Below are 18,812 nucleotides of genomic sequence, written 5' to 3'. Positions count from 1 at the left end.
TGGCATCCACCTGGATGCCTAGGTGATGACTAGGCGACACCTCGAAACCATGGTGAAAAGAGGGAATGAAATTTTGTCTGCTTGTGTCCACTGGCTAAGACATTGTGTCAAATTGAAAGTCAAAAGATGGAGTGCTTCAAGCTTAGCTTGGTGGTGTTCCTTACTGCAACTGTCACGTGGTTGCACTCATAGCCATCGTACCACCGCCGTCACAGCCAAAGCCACTCTTTTCGGAGAATTGGACAATAGGAGTGTGAAATGCAACGTCAAGGTTGAATGATGCCTGCATAAGTGGCACATAAGTCATGTTAGGACTTGCTGGTTTGGCCTAGGAAGAAGCCACATCTTCATATTTGGCTTGACAACCCTGAATAGCGCCGCTAAATGGTTCTCAATTTTGCAGACTTAGCGTGCTAATTACCGCTATTAGCACTAAAAGCTAACTATCGTAGCTTCTGCCCTCCACAAACACAATAGCCACTATAGAGGTGGCTAAATCTGTGTATTTAAAACATTGTTTGCCATTCGTGCCGCCTCATTAACCCACCGAACGTCGCTGCTGTAATCCTAACCCTACCCACCAGTTTGTCCTCCATCGCTTAGATGACGACAACACCACTACACTTTGTAGAAAGCGCTTACTGATGTTGGGGAAGTTGGCCTAAGTTGGCAATCATATGACACTAACTCGTCTGTCTGAAAAATCTGAGTGTTTCGTTCTTAATTGGCATCATTTTTCATTCGGGATCTGGACCTGGTTCTTGTTCCGTTGTGTGCGTACACTGTGGAGGGACGCTGACCGCGAGAAAGCGGCTGTGCTGCTGCTGAGCTGAAATCACGAGGAAGCCAATCATGCCGGCGGTGCTGCCTAGCTGGGCCATGACGGCCAACCGACCGGCCCCGGAATCTTTTGTTTTGTCAATCTAGGAGATCTTGAGCAGCAGGCCGGGGTCGACACGTGGAGAGCCTCGCACTCCTTTGCGTCGTGTCACGTGTGCGGTTGGAGAGCTCAATATGATGGCCCGTTCGGCTTATTTTTTCAGCCGGAACAGTATTTTTCTCTCACAACAATTCAGTCAGAATAGTATTTTTCAGCCAGTTTCAGTCAAGGTTCAGACCAGCGAACGAGACCGACATGACTGACTCCGACCTGACCTGTAAAAGAAGGGTCGCCGCTGGGCTCCAGGTCCAGGTATCCAGCTAAAGCTAAGACATCAACAGGACATGCCTATGCCAACTCACTGTGTGCGTAAGCTGGCGAGGTCCCGAGAGCAGCTCACAGATGGCACGGCAGGCGATTTTCATCTGCTTTTCAGGACGCCCAGCTCAAGCGCACCGAGGTGGCGAGGTAGGTGCGGTGTTTGAAGTATAGGTACCTGACTAGCTGATGTTGAGGCATCGACATCGTCCCCTGGTAGCAGAGTAGCATGATCAGTGAGCTGATTAGGTCAAACAGAATTTAGAACAGCGATGAATTTGCGAGCCTATGAATTCTTCAAAGAAACGTGTCAATTCCTTTGCGGTTGTTCCTGAAAGAAGGAACTGCTGTTCACTGTCACGGAAAATTTACAACCGGCTGATGATCTGTACTAGCATGAGTTTCTTTGCTACACAAAACACCCTACATTACAGTACAACTGAAACTCAGCACACGGAGTTCAGCAAGAATCAGGGAGGAAACGTATGCCTAGAGCATAGTTACACAAAAATTACTTCAAGCTTTGCACAGGGATGGTCTTTGATATATTGCTCGAGTTCAGAATCATCTCTAAATCTGAAACCGTACAAAGCCTGACGTTGCGTTAGACCGACTGGGTAAATTCTGTATACTTTCAGGTCATCCCCACCTCTAATACTCGGTGGTCTTTCGTCCTTCCATACAGGAACGTGGTTGAGGGACCTAAATTTACCGAGCACTGCAGATTCCAAGGCTCTCAGTGTTAACTGGCCCGATCTGCACAGTATAGATTGCAAACATGTTTGAACATGTACAGGGAGCAAGATGCAATGAAAGATATTGTCATTCAACACAACTTGGCAGTCATTGAGGCATTGAGCAACACAACTAGCAGGATAGCTCGCTCAATTATGAGAAAACAAGCAAAAGAGATGAGACTACAACCCATATGAAGTTTCGCCAGTAAGACCTAAAGTTTAATTTGCACTTCTAATCTACGTCGTTATAATATAGCCTCACCAATCTAACCATTCTAGATCTTTAGATTAAAGATTTTTGTAGCTTTCATATCTCAAAAGTAAAGGGTGAGAACAATAGTAAAACTTCCATACCTCATATAAATGCTCTCTGACTTAAACCGCCCCCTCTCTCGGATAAATAAGTGGTAAACTGTTCCCTTCTTGCTGGAACAGCTACAAGGACGATTTGCAAATTTTGGAGTCCTTTCCTCCTTTAAATGGATCTTGGTAGCAATATGTATACAAAGACGACAAGATGAATGAACTGCTGCCATGTCAATAAGAGCTTTGAAAGAATCAGATGGACCATCATACTTCCACCTAAGATGCAAATAAAAGAATGAGATTGTGTTTACTGTTAGTACAAAACCATGACGGATGCTATAATAATGTCTGCTTGATGATCTTTGACAAACCCACATGCTTGATGCTACAATAAGCCTTTATCAATATAGCTAGGATCAAACCCATATGTTACTCAGGAAATTTTATTCACTCTTAATTTAGTACAGATATTCAGGATCAAAACTTCAGATGCTTCAGAACTATCAATATTCAAAGAAACTGTGAACAGGGACCTAAGGCCCCGTTTGGGTGTTCCTGTTTCCTCAAACTGTAGTATTGGGAAACCACAGTTTTAAAAACGGTAGCCATCTAATACTATAGTATTTATAAACTAGAGTTTTTCTCTGTTTCAGAAAAGCCATGACATGTTTGGCTACGTAGCAATACCGCCAATACGCTGCTTTTAAAATTCGTTGGTTCTGTCCTTGTTTGTAAAAATAGCATGTATATGTGTGTACATATCAATCCATTCTTTATTTAAATAATGTTTATAGTACAACGAAACAGATTGGATGAGCAATCAAACTGTCCTTCTCGATCAAAACAGAATTGTTTTTGTTACTAGTCTTGCCATATTTTTTATCCCATTGATGATCGGATAACACGAAACCTTGAATGCAAACTAATCACGTGTCTTAGGGCGTCCCCAACAAGCGCATGCAAGCTAGCTATTTGCATACATGGACAGCAGAGAAATATTAAAAAAACTCAACGCTAGCGAGAAGCTCGTCGCTCAGCTCGCGCACACCTCCCTATGAAACCTGCTGTCTCTGTCATCCTGACCCACCCATGTAAGCTGTGCAGCTAAATATTTGTTTATTGTTTCGGTTCCGCTCCTCGCCTGTCGATTTTAGGCCGCCGTTGAGGACGCCCTTAGCTTGCCCTTTCCTCCCATCCTGCCCATCTCTGCTTGGCACGAAAGCAGCACGGGTGGAATCGTGGAATGCATGGGAAAGGAGGCGTGTCAAGAAAATGAGTACACGCGCCGAGTGCCAAGCTCTGTCAAGAAAAAAGAGGGTCCAGGTGGAGTTTCCAGAACTCCAAAAATACTGTAGTTTTATAAATACTGCGGTTTCTAAAACTTCAAAGTTTATTCTATCCAAACACTTCCTTCTTAATACCTAGGTATTCTGTAAAACTGTAGTATTATTCATATAAAACTCCAAAATAACTTTGTATCCAAACAGGGCCTACGTCTTATTTGGAGTGGTAAACAAAATGACTTTAGAGTAAAACATACATACGTGACCTTAAATTTGTTGTGGAGTGCTATCAAGGTCCATTGAACTTTGAAAAGGCATATTGGACCTCGATGACACGTTTAACAGGTTTATTTATGGACCCTAATCTGCAGTTTCAAAGTTTATATTAGATATGGACCTGAATGACATGCCACGACAATTTTAAGTATCACTCATGAATTTATCATTCCTTTTCACGCTGTATTCTTCACCAAAATATGTTGAGGAAGTTTTAGCTTCACAGAAACTGTGCTCTAGGTTGTATACGTAGGTGCATTTATGTTCACTGGATTGGAAGTGTGGACTATTGGAATAAATGGACTGATGTGGCGCTATTAATTTTGGTTTGATGGAAATTTCTGGCAGCATATCTTGCATGAATATGTTATGTGCAATTGTATTCTTAGGATTAAAATTGGATGGTGGGATTAATCAGGGTGATGTTGCCCTTTCTCGTGCCCTAGTTTGTGCTCAGTTTAGATGGGAGATAAGATATCAATTTTGGGTAGAAAAATCGTAATACGCCCAATGATAACAGCACACAGTAAACTAAGACTTGAACGTAAGTACAAAAATACAAGAATCTAGAGTTTTGCACCAAGTAATTGATGCAAGCAGATAATTTAAGAAATCTATATAATCTATAAGAGTGAAACAAGAAAGTAAAATCTAATCCTGGTAGAGGCTGATAGTAGAACACTGCATTCCACAGCCACAAGCTAGAAAACATCATAGTTTTGTCATTCAGGGGCATATTTGTTTACCCAACTTATAAGACACATTATACAATCCAGGGTTCTCTAGTTTATTTAATCCTATAAGTTACCCTGGACCAACTTATTTCAACTTTTATCTTCCACACATATAAGCTTGATTATATAATCTGGCAGGCAAACAAAAAGAGCATAAATACAAGAGCAGTAGAGCACTGCTATGTATACAGTGCCTGAGCAATAATACAGTACAGTCCTTACAAGTGGAACAAAACTCAAACAGCTACACATGACATCAGATTCATTCCAGATCATGTTAAATCAATATACGACCTTCCAGATATCATTGACTTTAAAATGATTTGCAGCACAATTACCTCAAAGATTGATTGAAGGCATCAGGATTTGAAGCAATATTTTTCATTGTTTTAGCAACCGAAGCAACATCATCAAGCTCCTTAATATGTAATATTGCGCCTTCTCCCGGAGAAAACTCTTGAATATTTGGAGCGCCAACAACAACTGGAATAGAACCTGTAGTGAAGGGCAAATGAAATATTAAACATCGCAGTTTGCTTTTCCCAGGATTTGAAGCAACTTTAGGCTTCGCAAAATATAGAATGTGAATCAATCTGTACAGAAATGGAAGGTTATCGGGAATAATTTTTTCAGAATATATTTCAGTTGATGAAAATAAACATCGCAGTTTGCTTTTTCCAAGTCAAAAATATAAAATGGAATAAGTTTCTACATCAACTAATCAATTATGAAACAATCTAAAAAGGAAAGGAAGCCTACCCATGAGGTGAAAAAAACGATTCATCCTATGGAGATGAACCAAACAACAAACATAACCTCATGCTTAGCATGCCATGGGGGAAGAGAGTTTACAAAGGCAAAGGCAAATCATGCGGGTGGATGGTTAAGGAATAAGGAGTATAAAAAGTCACCTGCTACCAGTGACTGAAAAAACTTCTCTGTTACGTAATCCTCCTCATTAGAATTCTCAAATGCCAAGCTGAATCTGTAGCGCTTCAAAGTGTCCACTTTGTCCACTGCACCCAAGCAAAAGATGTGAAGTGCATTAAATTTAGTTCTACATAATATAGCAAAAATGCAACCCCACAGAAGAAACTATGCCTCAAGAATAAAAAGGATTACTTATCATAGACAAAGCATCTATTAAATCAAGAACCTGAATCTAACCATATGCAGCAGAGGAAGTGTACCTTTGCCATCACGGTTACGATGACAACTACCATATGAATCTATTTTGACATCCAAATTTTCAAGCATCTCAAGGGCTTGCAAACGAAAGTTTCGTGCACCACAGTTAGAAATAAAGGCTGCAGCAAGAGCTTCTTCAGTCTTTGGAGGCACAGGTGCCATGATATCATATTCAGCCCATGAAAAGTAGCCAACTGGTACATCTGAAGAAAGGCTGGTTGTCATCACAATCTTGTACCCTCTCCTGTTATAGAAAGCAATGAAATTGCCAGACCATTAGAACATTAATTCTCAAAGTTAATAAATCATGCTTTTGAGGACAAAAGTCCAAAGTTGAATACCAAGGCATGAATGATAAAAACATGGTTTAGTATGAGGATAGCAATCAATGACGTTACTTAATTCAAGACCAAAAGTATTTCAAGCAGATGGGCTTGTCATGGATGCATGCTTTGACCGACACTTCCTCTTTAATTGAAAGAGAGAATCTCATCTAGTGACCTTCAGTAGCGGACAACACTCTAACCAGATTGACTTTGTCCTCACAAGAAGAAAGGACAAACGAGCATGCTTGGGTTGCAAGGTGATACCAGGGGAGTGTGTTGTTTCTCAACATAAGCTTTTGGTGGCAGACTTTCGTTTTCAGGTGCGTGCCCATAGGGATAAACAAGCTAAGATTGAAAGAACAAAGTGGTGGAAACTGAAAGGGGAGACGTCAGAGGTATTCAGGGAAAGGGTTATCAAAGAGGGCTCTTGGAAGGAAGAAGAGGACATAAACAACATGTGGGAGAAGATGGCAACCAACATTCGGAAGGTGGCCTCAGAGGTGTGTGGAGTAACCAAAGGAAGTGGAGGCGAGACTAAAGATACTTGGTGGTGGAACGAGGAAGTCCAAAGGGCTATTAAGGAGAAGAAAGAGTGCTATAGACGCTTGTACCATGACAGGAGTGTGGACAACATAGAGAAGTACAAGGTGGCAAAGAAGACTGCAAAACGAGCTGTAAGTGTGGCAAAGGGTAGAGCGTACGAGGATCTTTACCAACGTTTGAGTACGAAGGAAGGAGAGAAGGACATTTATAGAATGGCTAGGGTTCGTGAGAGAAAGACAAGGGACTTCAACCAAGTTAAGTGCGTTAAGGATGAAAGAGAGCATCTCTTGGTGAAGGTGGATCAGATCCGACATCGATGGCAAGAGTATTTTGACAAATTGTTCAATGGTGAGAATACAGACACAACCTTTCAATTGGATGACTTTTTTGATGACACCAATAGGCGCTTTGTGCGGAGAATCCAAGAATCTAAGGTCAGAGAGGCGTTGAAAATGATGAAAAGAGGTAAGGCGATGGGACCGGATGGTATCCCAATCGAGGTGTGGAGATGCCTCGGGGACATAGCTATAGTATGGCTAACCAAGCTGTTCAACCATATTTTTCGATCGAACAAGATGTTTGATGAGTGAAGAAGTATATTGGTACCGATCTACAAGAATAAAGGGGACATTCAAAGTTGTACTAATTACCGAAAAATTAAGTTGATGAGCCATACTATGAAGCTATGAGAGAGAGTTATCGAGCATCGCTTGAGAGCAATAACGCGGGTCTCTATGCACCAATTTGGTTTCATGCCCGAAAGGTCAACCATGGAAGCTATTTTCTTAATAAGACAAGTTATGGAGCGGTATAGGGAGAAGAAGAAGGACCTACACATGGTTTTTATTGACTTGGAGAAGGCTTATGTGGTGGGCTTTGGACAAACATAAAGTCCCAACGAAGTACGTCGGGCTCATTAAGGACATGTACAACAATGTTGTGACTAGAGTTCGAACAAGTGATGGAGACACGGATGACTTCCGGATTAGGATAGGACTACATCAAGGGTTAGCTTTGAGCCCTTATTTGTTTGCTTTAGTGATGGATGAGGTCACAAAGGACATCCCTTGGTGTATGCTTTTCGCGGACGATGTAGTGCTAGTTGATGAAAGCCGGACAGGAGTGAATCAGAAACTGGAGTTATGGCGGGAGACTTTGGAGTCAAAAGGTTTTAGACTCAATAGAACTAAAACTGAGTATATGAGATGTGACTTCGGCACTACTACTCGGGAGGAGGAAGATATTAGTTTGGAAGGTCAAGTAGTGCCTAGGAAGGATACCTTTCGATATTTAGGATCAATGCTACAGAGAGACGGGGATATTGATGAAGATGTTAGCCATAGAATCAAAGCAGGGTGGATGAAGTGGCGGCAAACATCTGGTGTCCTATGTGACAAAAGGGTACCACAGAAGCTAAAAGGCAAGTTTTATAGGACGGCGATTAGACCTGTTATATTGTATGGTGCAGAATGTTGGCCTACGAAAAGACGACATGTTCAACAGATAAGTGTCGCGGAAATACGTATGTTGCGTTGGATTTGCGGTCATACAAGAAGGGATCGAGTTCGGAACGATGATATACGTGATAGATTAAGGGTAGCACCAATTGAAGAAAAGCTTGTCCAACACCGGTTGAGATGGTTTGGACATGTCCAACGGAGACCTCCAGAGGCACCGGTGCGTAGTGGAATCCTAAGCTAGGATAGTAACGTGAAGAGAGGCAGAGGAAGACCGATGTTGACTTGGGTAGAGGCAATAAAAGGAGACTTGAAAGGATGGAATATACCCAAAGACTTAGCCTTAGATAGGAGTGCTTGGAAGACAGCTATTCACGTGCCTGAACCTTGATTACTTCTGCTGGGTTTCAACTCTAGCCTACCCCAACTTGTTTGGGACTTAAAGGCTTTGTTGTTGTTGTTGTTGCTGTTGTAATTGAAATAACATAATGGTTAAACATCAGCAAGAAACAGGTTTGGCAATTGAATAATACTCCATACATTCTTACAGTTCCATAAAAAAATAAGAAGAAACTGCAAACTGCATTGGCATTGGTCCATTAGCCTTGCACTTCTTAGCATAGATATCAGAAGAAAAACTAGTTCCAGTGTAAAATAACCAATATGCAGAAATAGATAATTTTATGGCCCATAAGTATTAAATGAAGAGTGCAGTTTAAGTTATGTGTACAAAATTCAGAATGTCAATTCAAATGGGCAAAGAAATCGTAGGAAATCACCGATCAGAATAACTTGGTTCTCACCCACCCTCGAGCCACATCAATATTATTCTCTGAATAATATTGAGATGATTCCATTGATCTAAGGATACCATCTACAGAAGGATCTGGTGCAATTCCAAAAGTAGCATCAGGTGTCTTACTCGCAGAAAAACCAAATTCGCATCCTACGTAGCATTTATTCCAATCCTGAGTGAGAAAAAGAAATACATAAGTTTCAGATGTAGACAGATGTGGAGTAAGACATGGATGGGCCATTAATGTTACGGATATGCAGCACAATCTCCATAAATAGCAGCACATCACTAATTGCACAAACACGAACATACAGACCTATTATGCTTAAAGCGTGTACAGTCCAACAGAAATGAAATTTCAGAAATCATTTTTTAGATAAAACGCCTTGTACCCTTCTTACTATACAAATCATAAACTCGTACATCAGTTTTACGACACAAGTTCTACTCATCATCAGCAATATCAAACAATAATAAATTAAAACATGTAGTGGGACAAAAAAAACACAAAAAACTTCCTTAGCAGGGGTGGAGATTCGAGTCAGCCAGCTTGGGCTGTGACCCCTTTTCATTCTGGCAAAATATGTGTAATTAAAAAGCTAATGGCTTGTAATGCATGCTCGGCTCAAACTAGTATTTTGCCTACTATAATCTACCACTCTGTAAATTTAATAATTTATAGAACTATTATTTCCTGCGGTGATCTATAATTTCTATAGGTGGCCCCACTCTGTATTTTAGGCAAGTTCCACCAATGCTTTTAAAACAAAATACTTCCCAAGCTTTCAGTCAGAACAACAAAATTGCAACTGAGGATAAAATTGAATGGAGGGCATTGAGCAGTTGCTTTTGCGAATTGTTTACTCCTTTGTATTTAGAACACACTCCTTGAGTAACACATGAACACTACCTCCACTTTCCTTTGTACATCAACAGGACACAAGAATCGTTCTAATCTAGGAGCAATACAATTCCCTCCCTCCAGAAAGAGAGGGATTGATGAAGAATAAGTGCCAAATGACAGTTTCCTAAACCATTGCTATTCAAACTTACAACATGTCTGAACAAACTATTCGAATTAACCATTTGAGACAATACAGGCATGCAGAGATGACATGAACTAGCATTTCCACAACTTTCTATTTTCATTCAAGGAACAGAGTACTAATCTAGAACAAAGGTTTAGGGCTTTAGGCATATATAAACATGACTGGACATAAAATCCAACCGGTTGAGCAGCTAGGCCGAGACAAGGCTGTCAGCTCTCATGCCAACCATGACCACAATGAGGCAGGACAGAGAGGGGAAACTAAAATGAAGCATTTCATTTTGGGTGATCTTATTTGTATCAGGCTCAATTTCTCTCTTTAACCCAGTTAAGCCACAAGCTACATGGATATGTGATACTTAAGGTTCGGTAATCATATAGGAACTAGTGGTACTCTCTCAGACTATGCACATACAAGTAAGCCACAAACAATCTGAAGAAGCCCTTGCATCATTCATTGATTTGTTATATTGTTATTCGGACGACTCAGTACTTCATAAATTCGTAATGAATGAAGATCTAAACTTGAAAAACACCAAGCATAAAATCCGTCATGCTTCACCGAGTATCGAATACTTCATTGGACGAATGCTAAGGTTACATGGTCTAGGTTTCACACGACAGAGATTTCACCCGAACTTATGAAGCAACTTCGATCCACCTGAGCAGCAGATCAGTGGAGCCCATTCGTTAACAAACTAACTTCCCTAACTCAAACTAAGAGCACGAGGGAAAAGGTATGCACTAGACCTTGGCAGCGCCACCGACAAGCACGGGATCCCTGTCGAAGTCGCGGTCGTAGGGCACGGCGTCCTCCCTCTCGAGCCGCTGCTCGCACCGCCGGATCTCTTCGTCCTCCCCGTCGCCGTCGCCGTCGCCGCCGCCGCCTGCCCTCGGGACCGCGCCCCCGCCCACGGCGTCGCCCCAATGGGCGGAGCGGCGGTAAAAGGAGGTGGTCCAGCTCTCGACCGCCTCGGCGTTCTTCGCCATGTCGAGGCGGCCGAGGAACGCGATCTCGGCGAGGAAGGCGGCGCCTACGAGGAGCGGCAGCAGCCACCCCCAGCGCCGCCGCCGGCCCGCCTGCGCCCCAGCCGCCTGCGAGTGGGAGGAGCCCTTCATCGCTGGCCCTCCTCGAGGCCGCCTCGCCGGCGCCGGCGGGGGAGTGGTGGAGAGATCGTGGGGGCCGACCGCGAAGGGTAGTGCGCGCAGTCGTTGGACGACCTGGTCAGACGAGTTTGGAACGAGCCAACGACCCCAACGCCAGCAGCCCGGATTTCGTTCTGTTCGGCCGCTCGGTCGGCTCCATTGACACGGACGGGCGCCGGCGAGAAGCAGGCAGGTGGTGTGGGCACCACATGTCAGAGAAATGGTGTGGGCAAAGCCGCAAAGGCCTTTTTTTTTTTTTTTTGAGAATCCGCAAAGGCCTTTGTTGGAGAGCCCGCCGGTGGGAATTGGACCGCTGATTCCATCTTGTAGCGGGCTGTTACAGTTGGGCCCAAAGTAGTCCTGGTAGTTCAGGACTTAGATGGAAGCTTGGGCTTGAACTGAAACCAGGCCGACATCGGAAATTTTCCTTTCGGCCTCCCTCACTATTATAATTCATTTTTTTTAAGAATTGTAAAAACAAACAAACGGCATCCCTCAACTACCAAAACCATTTAAATTATCTACTTGCCCCAGTTAAAATATTTTTAAGGAAGTTTCATCTTCTTTTAATTAAATTCTAGGAAACACCCAATAAGATTTTTAAACCACAAAAAAAACTTCTCTAAGCTTTTTTTAAACCACAAAAAAAAAACTTCTCTAAGCTTTTAAAAAATCCGAGAGAAATCCTAGATATAGATTAGGACACAAGGCCCCAGATAAAATATTTAAATCTTATGGAAACTTCTGGAAATTATATTTGTCTCTAGGAAAATGGAAAAAAAATAGTCTCAAAACATTATAACCCATGTCTAAATGTGTTTACAAACTTTCCATGACAAAAATTATGACTCATCCAGTGCAAAGGCCCTATTACGTAATAGTTGATGTTGAAAATGTGATGCTTGAATTTAGGGGTATATATATTCAACAGGCCCAGCAGGAGAAGGGTCAAGCCCCACTGCTGCAACATAGTGCAGATGTTGAGGGTAATGTTGATGTTAGAGAGGAAGCTAAAAAAAGAAATAGAGGGAGGGAGGTGAAGGAGGAATGTGACATGCAATTTGGCCTCCGCAGTCTGCACCCTCCTGATTCTTGCTCTGCGTGACATGCATACGCCATACTTACCCATGTTATCAAGATCTAACTATCTTGTGTTCACCATTTTTTGAGTGGAAAACCTATGAATGATTACATGTTATCCAACAAATTATTGTTTGAACTGTCATCCACATTTTTACCAGTCATGAAGCACTCTGTCGTAAAGATTCTTTGTACTGGTTTCCATGATTTGGTGAAAATAGAGTATTTATAATGGAAACAAACATTACCAAACATGTAGTTGGCCGCATAAAACTAAGACGATGGCTCACGCGTATTAACGTGCTGCCAAGATCGCCCCGCACATAAAAATGAATCGCTGCTGTTAAAACGGAATGAAAACAAGGCAAAGAAGAACGAATTATAGCCGGGAGAAAAGGAAAAGTTTGAAATTTCATCACGTTTTTGGATGCAACTACGCATTGGCCTTTAGCCAACTAAATTAGCCCATGTTATATGTGCCAACTTTGCATTTCTTATCTTAGTATAATAAAGAAAATCAACAAGAGCTTGCGTTGCTTGTACTCAAGTAAGGTGGTCCTGTAAAAAAAGGTCCTGAAAAGAGGTGGTTAAAAAGACATGTTGATCTCGACTGGACCACACCATGTTATGACCGTAGCTTAGGACATGAGGGGAATATAAATCATTTGGGACTGTCATCTAAACTTCATGTCCTCCGGGAACATCAAAACAACGACAGATCAGTAGCCGGTTTATTTATTAAAAACAGCTCGGAAAGGAACGAACTGTTCACACCATGCCCCCCATGCATACAGGGGCGGATCCAGCGGTGGGACGGGGGGCTCAAGCCCCCCTACCCAAACCGAATCAGTGCAAAATTACTGTAGAGCCCCTATAAATTTTTAGGCAAAGTTCTATAGTGTAGGAGGACTGAAACTTAAGATCGAGCAGCAGTGTTGTTCAGTCCCCTCTAAAATATTTCCTAGATCCGCCGCTGCATGCATATATGCATCCTGAGCATGTTGTATGTGGCTGGCAAGTGGCAGTTCATTCTTTCAACATTAACAATTTAACATTGTACATATGCGTACCTTGTACATATATATGTTCTTTAATTACATATGTGGTCCATCAAGGACAGATAGCTAGGGATAAGATTGAGGGAGAAGTAGTTAAGTATATGTACGATAGTATTGTACAGCCAGCCCTAACAAGAGAAATGGCAACAAAAACAAAAATAAATAAAGCCATGGGGTTTGTAGTTTGTTGGTCTCCTTCGCTCTTCTTCAGTTCTTTTACATACTAGTATATAATATGTGGATTGATTCCTCCATCAGAATATTTACAGAAAAAAGAAGTAGATTAGTTGACGCACCGTCCACAGCCGTCCAGACTCTAGAGTCGGCAACGGACTTGTCAGGTACGTAGCCATGCAGTATACTAGTGTGTTCAGGGACCAGCAATATGATGATAGACGTACGTAGACGAGATCAATACTTCAATACTCAGTCTGAAGATTTATTAAGCCCTTCCCCGTGTGATTACATTCCTGGCCTGCTCTTAATTAGTTTGAAGCACAGAGTACCGGCCGATCCAGATGGTCACAGACAGCAATTGGATTGGATCGATCGCGACACGCAACTGCACAGCAGGAATTTTCAAAGATGCCTCTCTTCTCTATCTCAACGTACAGCATACACACGCACGTACGCATGCAGCCTTTTGCTCTACCTGGCAGAAGGTATCTTTGGTCTCGTTCCGATCAATCATGTTCGATTCGATCACGCACGGGTGCCCAAGGCCTCTTTCCTAATCGATCGTGCATGCCCATACATCGACCGTATAACCATCTAAAAAGCAAGCGATCATGGCATCTTCTTTTGATCTCTTCCACAGAGTGTATGCCTGCGCCTACTATATACGTGCCTAGGATGGCTAGCAGCTGCACCTAGGGCTATTAGCTTTAGTTTCTTTTTAGCTGGACCAAGTGTATACCTAGGGTTGTTCGTTTGTTTAGTTATTATAAACACGCCAAGGAGTACTGGTGGTTCGCTTTGCCGGCCGTAGAGGTGTTGGAAGAATACGTAATCAGTTCATTCATGCGAAGAGGTTCCTAGAAGAGAAATACACTCAGAACTCATTTATGGGCGGTGATAGTATACACTAGTTCATAAACCCATGCTCTTATACGAGTTAGTATTTTTGAGAGAAATAATAACCATTAGAAATATTCCATGTGTAAACTTAGGGCCCATAGCTAATAAGTAATAACCCAACTGCACCTCTTCCTTACTTGTAGGCTTGCCCGAGAACATATTGACATTCTCTTCATTTGCACTTTGGGCATACTAGCTCAAGACTTAAGTTATTTTTAAAAGCTTTAAATCACAGAACTAGCTATAGGTCCCTTTCTTCATGGAGATTATAGGGCTTATGTGTTGGAGTATTTGGACATCTAGAAATGACTTCATTTTCCGAGGAATTCAGCCAACTTTACAACATTGTCCATGGACTTTTAAAAGAGAATTCAGCCTGGTTATCCATCGGGCAAAACAGAAGTATTTCCCGCTCATTAGGCTATCTCCAACAATAAGACTCATTCGTCATTTGGCAAAAGATTCAATACATATTTGTCATCTTCTCTAACAATAAGACCTAAAAGAGAATCATTTCTACAAATTGGTTTCCAGGAGAGAGGATGCCCATATTTGGGTTGTGCCTCTCAGGCAACCCAAAATAGGTCTTCTGTATAGATACTCTGTTGGAGGCTGATTTTTGGTCTCTTGCTACCCATTTTGGGTTTGGATGCCCATATGGGTTCCTTGTTGGAGACAGTCTTAATCAATGGCTAGAAGCTTCTGTAATCTTCTTAATTTTCTTTGTTACCTTTTTTTTCTTTCTTCTTTTTTATGGCTGTTACTCTTTCTTATATAAATATATTTAACCAATATGAGGCAACCTCTCCTGATTCATTCAAATAATATAATTGAAAATTTCTTGTATTTGCTACTTTTAGTTTGTTTCTGTTCTAACATAGTACTCATGTGCTCCTTTATTGATACATAAACCAACAGTACAGGAAATCATTTGTCTGGTTAATTTACTAATTAACTTAGTGATGTCAACCCATCTTGTTGTCTAACAAGTTTTGTTAGTGTTGTACTTTTGCAATACTTTTCTAGGCTATTCACCCCCTTGTCATCTAGAGATCCGTACAGGTTTTTTGGCTAGGAACCAACTAGAAGCCTCTCTAGAGATGGTTCTTGATCTAGTTGTCTTGGGGGGAAAAACAGATGTCTCTCTGTAGTAGTGAACTAATTTATTTTAAATCCCAAAAAATATGAAATGTGTACCGTTTCTGTTAAATATATATTCATATGTTGGTGTTCTATTTGGATCTTATTTGTTTATATTCCTAGTACATTATTGCTCATAGTTGCACTAGCTATTTATTTTAAGATTACTGTTTAGAACTATACTAGACCAAGAGATCGCCGAACATGGTGTAGTAGGTACATACAATGTTTAAATGAGCTCTATTTGTGGTAGAGCATGGCACATGCGAGCTTGGCTTCGTCTCCTGGATCACCTACATACTCATGAACTACTCATAGTCTGATGGATCCTCTTTCTTGATCTTCAAGTCTAATATATATAAGGGGGCTCTTGCGTTTGTACCCTTGTTTTATGTCGAAACTGTGATTTTGCCCTTATTTTTTTTTGACTTTGTGAATTTACCCCTACTGTGCCATTCACGAAGCACCAGTTTGCCCCTGCTCCGTCATCCACCCCTAACGGTGTTAAACTTTGTACAAAAGGACATGAATGCCCATGCGATTTTGCCCCTCGTTTATTATGCCTAATTGCGATTTTGCCCCTGTCTGGCCGAGGCAGGTGGGCGCTCTGTTGCTGCTGCTCTTATGCACCGATCGGTGAACCATGCGCTCTCTGTCTTTAGCCTATGTGAGCCGAGTCTATGGACAGGGGAAGAGGAAGACAGAGCCACTGACGCGCGGGGTCCACGGGGCGAGGTGGCGCGCCCTGGTTGGCCCTGGCGACGATGCTGAGAGTTGGGCATTGGGTGCCGTCAGCGAGGCGCATCTGCTCCTTTTCCTTCTGAGTGGTCTACGGAAGAGATCAGACAGAGCAAGAGAGAGGGAGAGAAAGAGAGAGAGAAGCAATGCGGTGGGAGACTAGAGGGCGGCGTTAAGACCGGGGAGCACCAGCGACTGCCCCGGCGACCTGCGGCCGTCCTCTTCCAAAAGAGGCAGCAAGGGGAGGGGAAGAGCGGAGCGCTCGGCGCGGAACGGAGAGAAGAGAGAGAAGCAGGGAAGTAGAAGGGCAAGAGGGATGGGGGAAGCAGAGCAGCGCAACCTCGGATCCGGCCAACGGAGGCGAGCGCGATGGCGCTCGGCCTTGGGCGGAGCTGCAGGGCAGGGCAGCGGCGGCGGATGACCTCGGCTTCATCGCGAGGTGCTCGGCAGCAACTCCGATATCGTCGACCGTCCGGCCATGGCGCGGCCACCGGAGATGCGGTGTGCGGGAGGGCGACGGCTCCGGGTCGTTGGTAGCACCAGCACGACCGCCGCCGCCTGCCACCGTGCGCCGGCCACCGCACGTCCGCGCCCGAGCGACCGAGCCGCGGCTGCTTCCGAGCGCCGCACGCCCGAAGCCCCCGCACCGTGCGTCACGTGCCAAGCCCCGCGGCCCTCGCACGCCCCCACACCGCGCGCCACGTGCCGAGCCCCGCCGCAGCCCCGCGCGCGACGAGCCCCGCCGCCGGGAGCCGTTGCCGCACCGCGCACTGTGCGCTGCCAACGCCACCGCCGCCGGATGCCCCCGACGCCCCGGTCGATGCAGCCGGCCCGTGAGAAAGGCACAATTTCCATATGGAGGCTGAATATAAGGACAAGGGGCAATTTGGTCTTTTCGCCTTTCTTTTTTCAGATTTTAAATTTTTTAATTCATTTATTCCATGACCATCTGACAGCATCTAAACCAGGGGCAAACGGATGATTCAATTCAAAATAGTAAGGGCAAAATCACAAAGTTGAGAAAACAAGGGTAAAATCACAATTGGACTCCTGCATAAGGGCAAGAACACCATTTTCCCTATATATAAATATATAACGCAACACAACAATTTAAATCAATAACACAAGTGCGACTACAAGCAATAAAATACTAGTAATTAGAACAAATACTATCCAAATAATTCAAAATAAAGCACCAATATATTGATTATCTTTTTAGAAAACTTTGGTACTGGTTTCATAATTTTCGTAGATAATACGAATTAGTTAAGTTTAGATAGAGATTTAAAAAGATTCTTATCATTTCTAAAAATATAAAACCACATTTGAAATCACTTAGATTGACACTGTTGTCAGGTTTGCAACTGCGTCGATCGCATGCATGCACGACACGAAGGCCGCTGTTTTTACACGGCGGCTCCACTGCCCTACCTAGCTAGCCTCTGTGTCAATGTCATTGTCATCGATCGGCCGACATGGCTTTAACCAAGTGTCTGGCAACCGTGCTGCAGAAAAGGCTCACGGTCGCCGCTCGCTCGGCTCCTCAAAGGACAAAGGACTCAGCGCAGCCACGCACCACCAGCATGCACGGACGCGCAAAAGAAATCAAATCGGAGCTAGAGTAGCTGCTAGTACTACTGCTAGTAATAGTGGAGAAAAAGGATTCATGCCTTTTGCAACGACACTGAGCTGAAGCAGCACGAAGAGTATCTATGCATGGCTAGAACGGCAACGGATAGATCAATTGCTCACTGCTAGTACTAGCAGTAGGTTACTAGCCTACTAGTGCCGGCGCGCGTGGAATCACGGGCGCTTTCGGTTGGCTGCTGGCTGGCGCATTCTCTCTCACCCGCACGCACACACGGACGGGACCGAGAAAAAGGATGGTCGCCATTGCACAAAACACTCTTAGGAGAAAAAACTTAACACAACTTCAGACAAACTAAGGACCTCTGGCAACAGCTTAGCGCCTTAGCACATGATGCCTTCACCTTTTTGAACGCCTAATAAAAGGAAAAAGAACTCAAGCCATTTAACCATCGCCAGTAATCTGCTTCGAGTGGGTCTTTGTTGCCCTCTTCTTTTTAAGTTGTTGTCCATGCTCGACCGGTGCTTCGAGGGTTTTCATATTTTCCTTAGTGAACGGACGAACAAAGTGTTGTGCAAATTATTCAAACTGATCAGCAGCAGATGGTTCCAACTTAGAAGATAAATCACCAAGTTCTGCGCTACTTGAATTGTCCATTTTCCAATTTTACTTTTGGCTTTGTTAGCAACTCTACTACTTTTGCGTTGAGGACTGGATTTGTTCCGCCTGCGAAAAGGAGTACGAGGTGACCGAGCAGGGAACCCCTCTTCAGGAACAAAGGAGGGTAGCTGGAGTTGAGAAGATTGCATAGTGCTAGAGTTAAAAACATCCGAGTCTTGAGCTTCTAAATTTAAACTAGGTTGTTGCTGAATCAATGGAGGAGATAGCGGTCTAGTGATTGATACAATGAAATCATCGATGCCAAGTGTTGGAGTCACATCTGATGAAGGGCATTTTTCTTTGATTGATTGAACCGAGCTGTCTGGTACCTCTATTTGTAGACTGCTTGGTGGCACAGATTGCGCTGCAAGTCCACTCTTTAAAGTTTCACCATTGACTCCCGCTTCTGTTTCGATGTTCCCTGGCCCAACTT

The 18,812-nt window shown here is 43.3% G+C and overlaps 1 protein-coding gene across 1 annotated transcript; it reads right to left on the bottom strand.

Annotated features, from left to right (window-relative positions):
* Nucleotides 1-1,489: 1,489 nt before the first annotated feature.
* Nucleotides 1,490-11,173, bottom strand: LOC136501134 (glycoprotein 3-alpha-L-fucosyltransferase A-like). Its single transcript, XM_066496628.1, has 7 exons — nucleotides 10,643-11,173; nucleotides 8,856-9,016; nucleotides 5,725-5,966; nucleotides 5,446-5,550; nucleotides 4,873-5,029; nucleotides 2,290-2,517; nucleotides 1,490-1,954 (listed from the first exon to the last, which is right to left on the bottom strand). Exons 1-7 carry the CDS (start codon nucleotides 11,009-11,011, stop codon nucleotides 1,699-1,701), a joined length of 1,518 nt encoding a protein of 505 aa, XP_066352725.1. The 5' UTR covers nucleotides 11,012-11,173; the 3' UTR covers nucleotides 1,490-1,698.
* Between the last annotated feature and the right edge of the window lie 7,639 nt (nucleotides 11,174-18,812).

The sequence above is a fragment of the Miscanthus floridulus genome, chromosome 13, assembly GCF_019320115.1.
Source record: "Miscanthus floridulus cultivar M001 chromosome 13, ASM1932011v1, whole genome shotgun sequence".
NCBI lineage: Eukaryota > Viridiplantae > Streptophyta > Magnoliopsida > Poales > Poaceae > Miscanthus > Miscanthus floridulus.
Note: the sequence above shows the minus strand (reverse complement) of the source record. Positions and strands in the feature narration are given on the sequence as shown.

Coding starts and splice junctions, on each gene's coding strand:
- LOC136501134 (XM_066496628.1), bottom strand. CDS start 11,011: ATGAAGGGCTCCTCCCACTCGCAGGCGGCTGGGGCGCAGGCGGGCCGG. Junction 5,967..8,855: donor AATATTGATGTGGCTCGAGG/GTGGGTGAGAAC, acceptor TTTCTATAACAG/GAGAGGGTACAAGATTGTGA. Junction 1,955..2,289: donor TCAGAGAGCATTTATATGAG/GTATGGAAGTTT, acceptor TATACTGTGCAG/ATCGGGCCAGTTAACACTGA.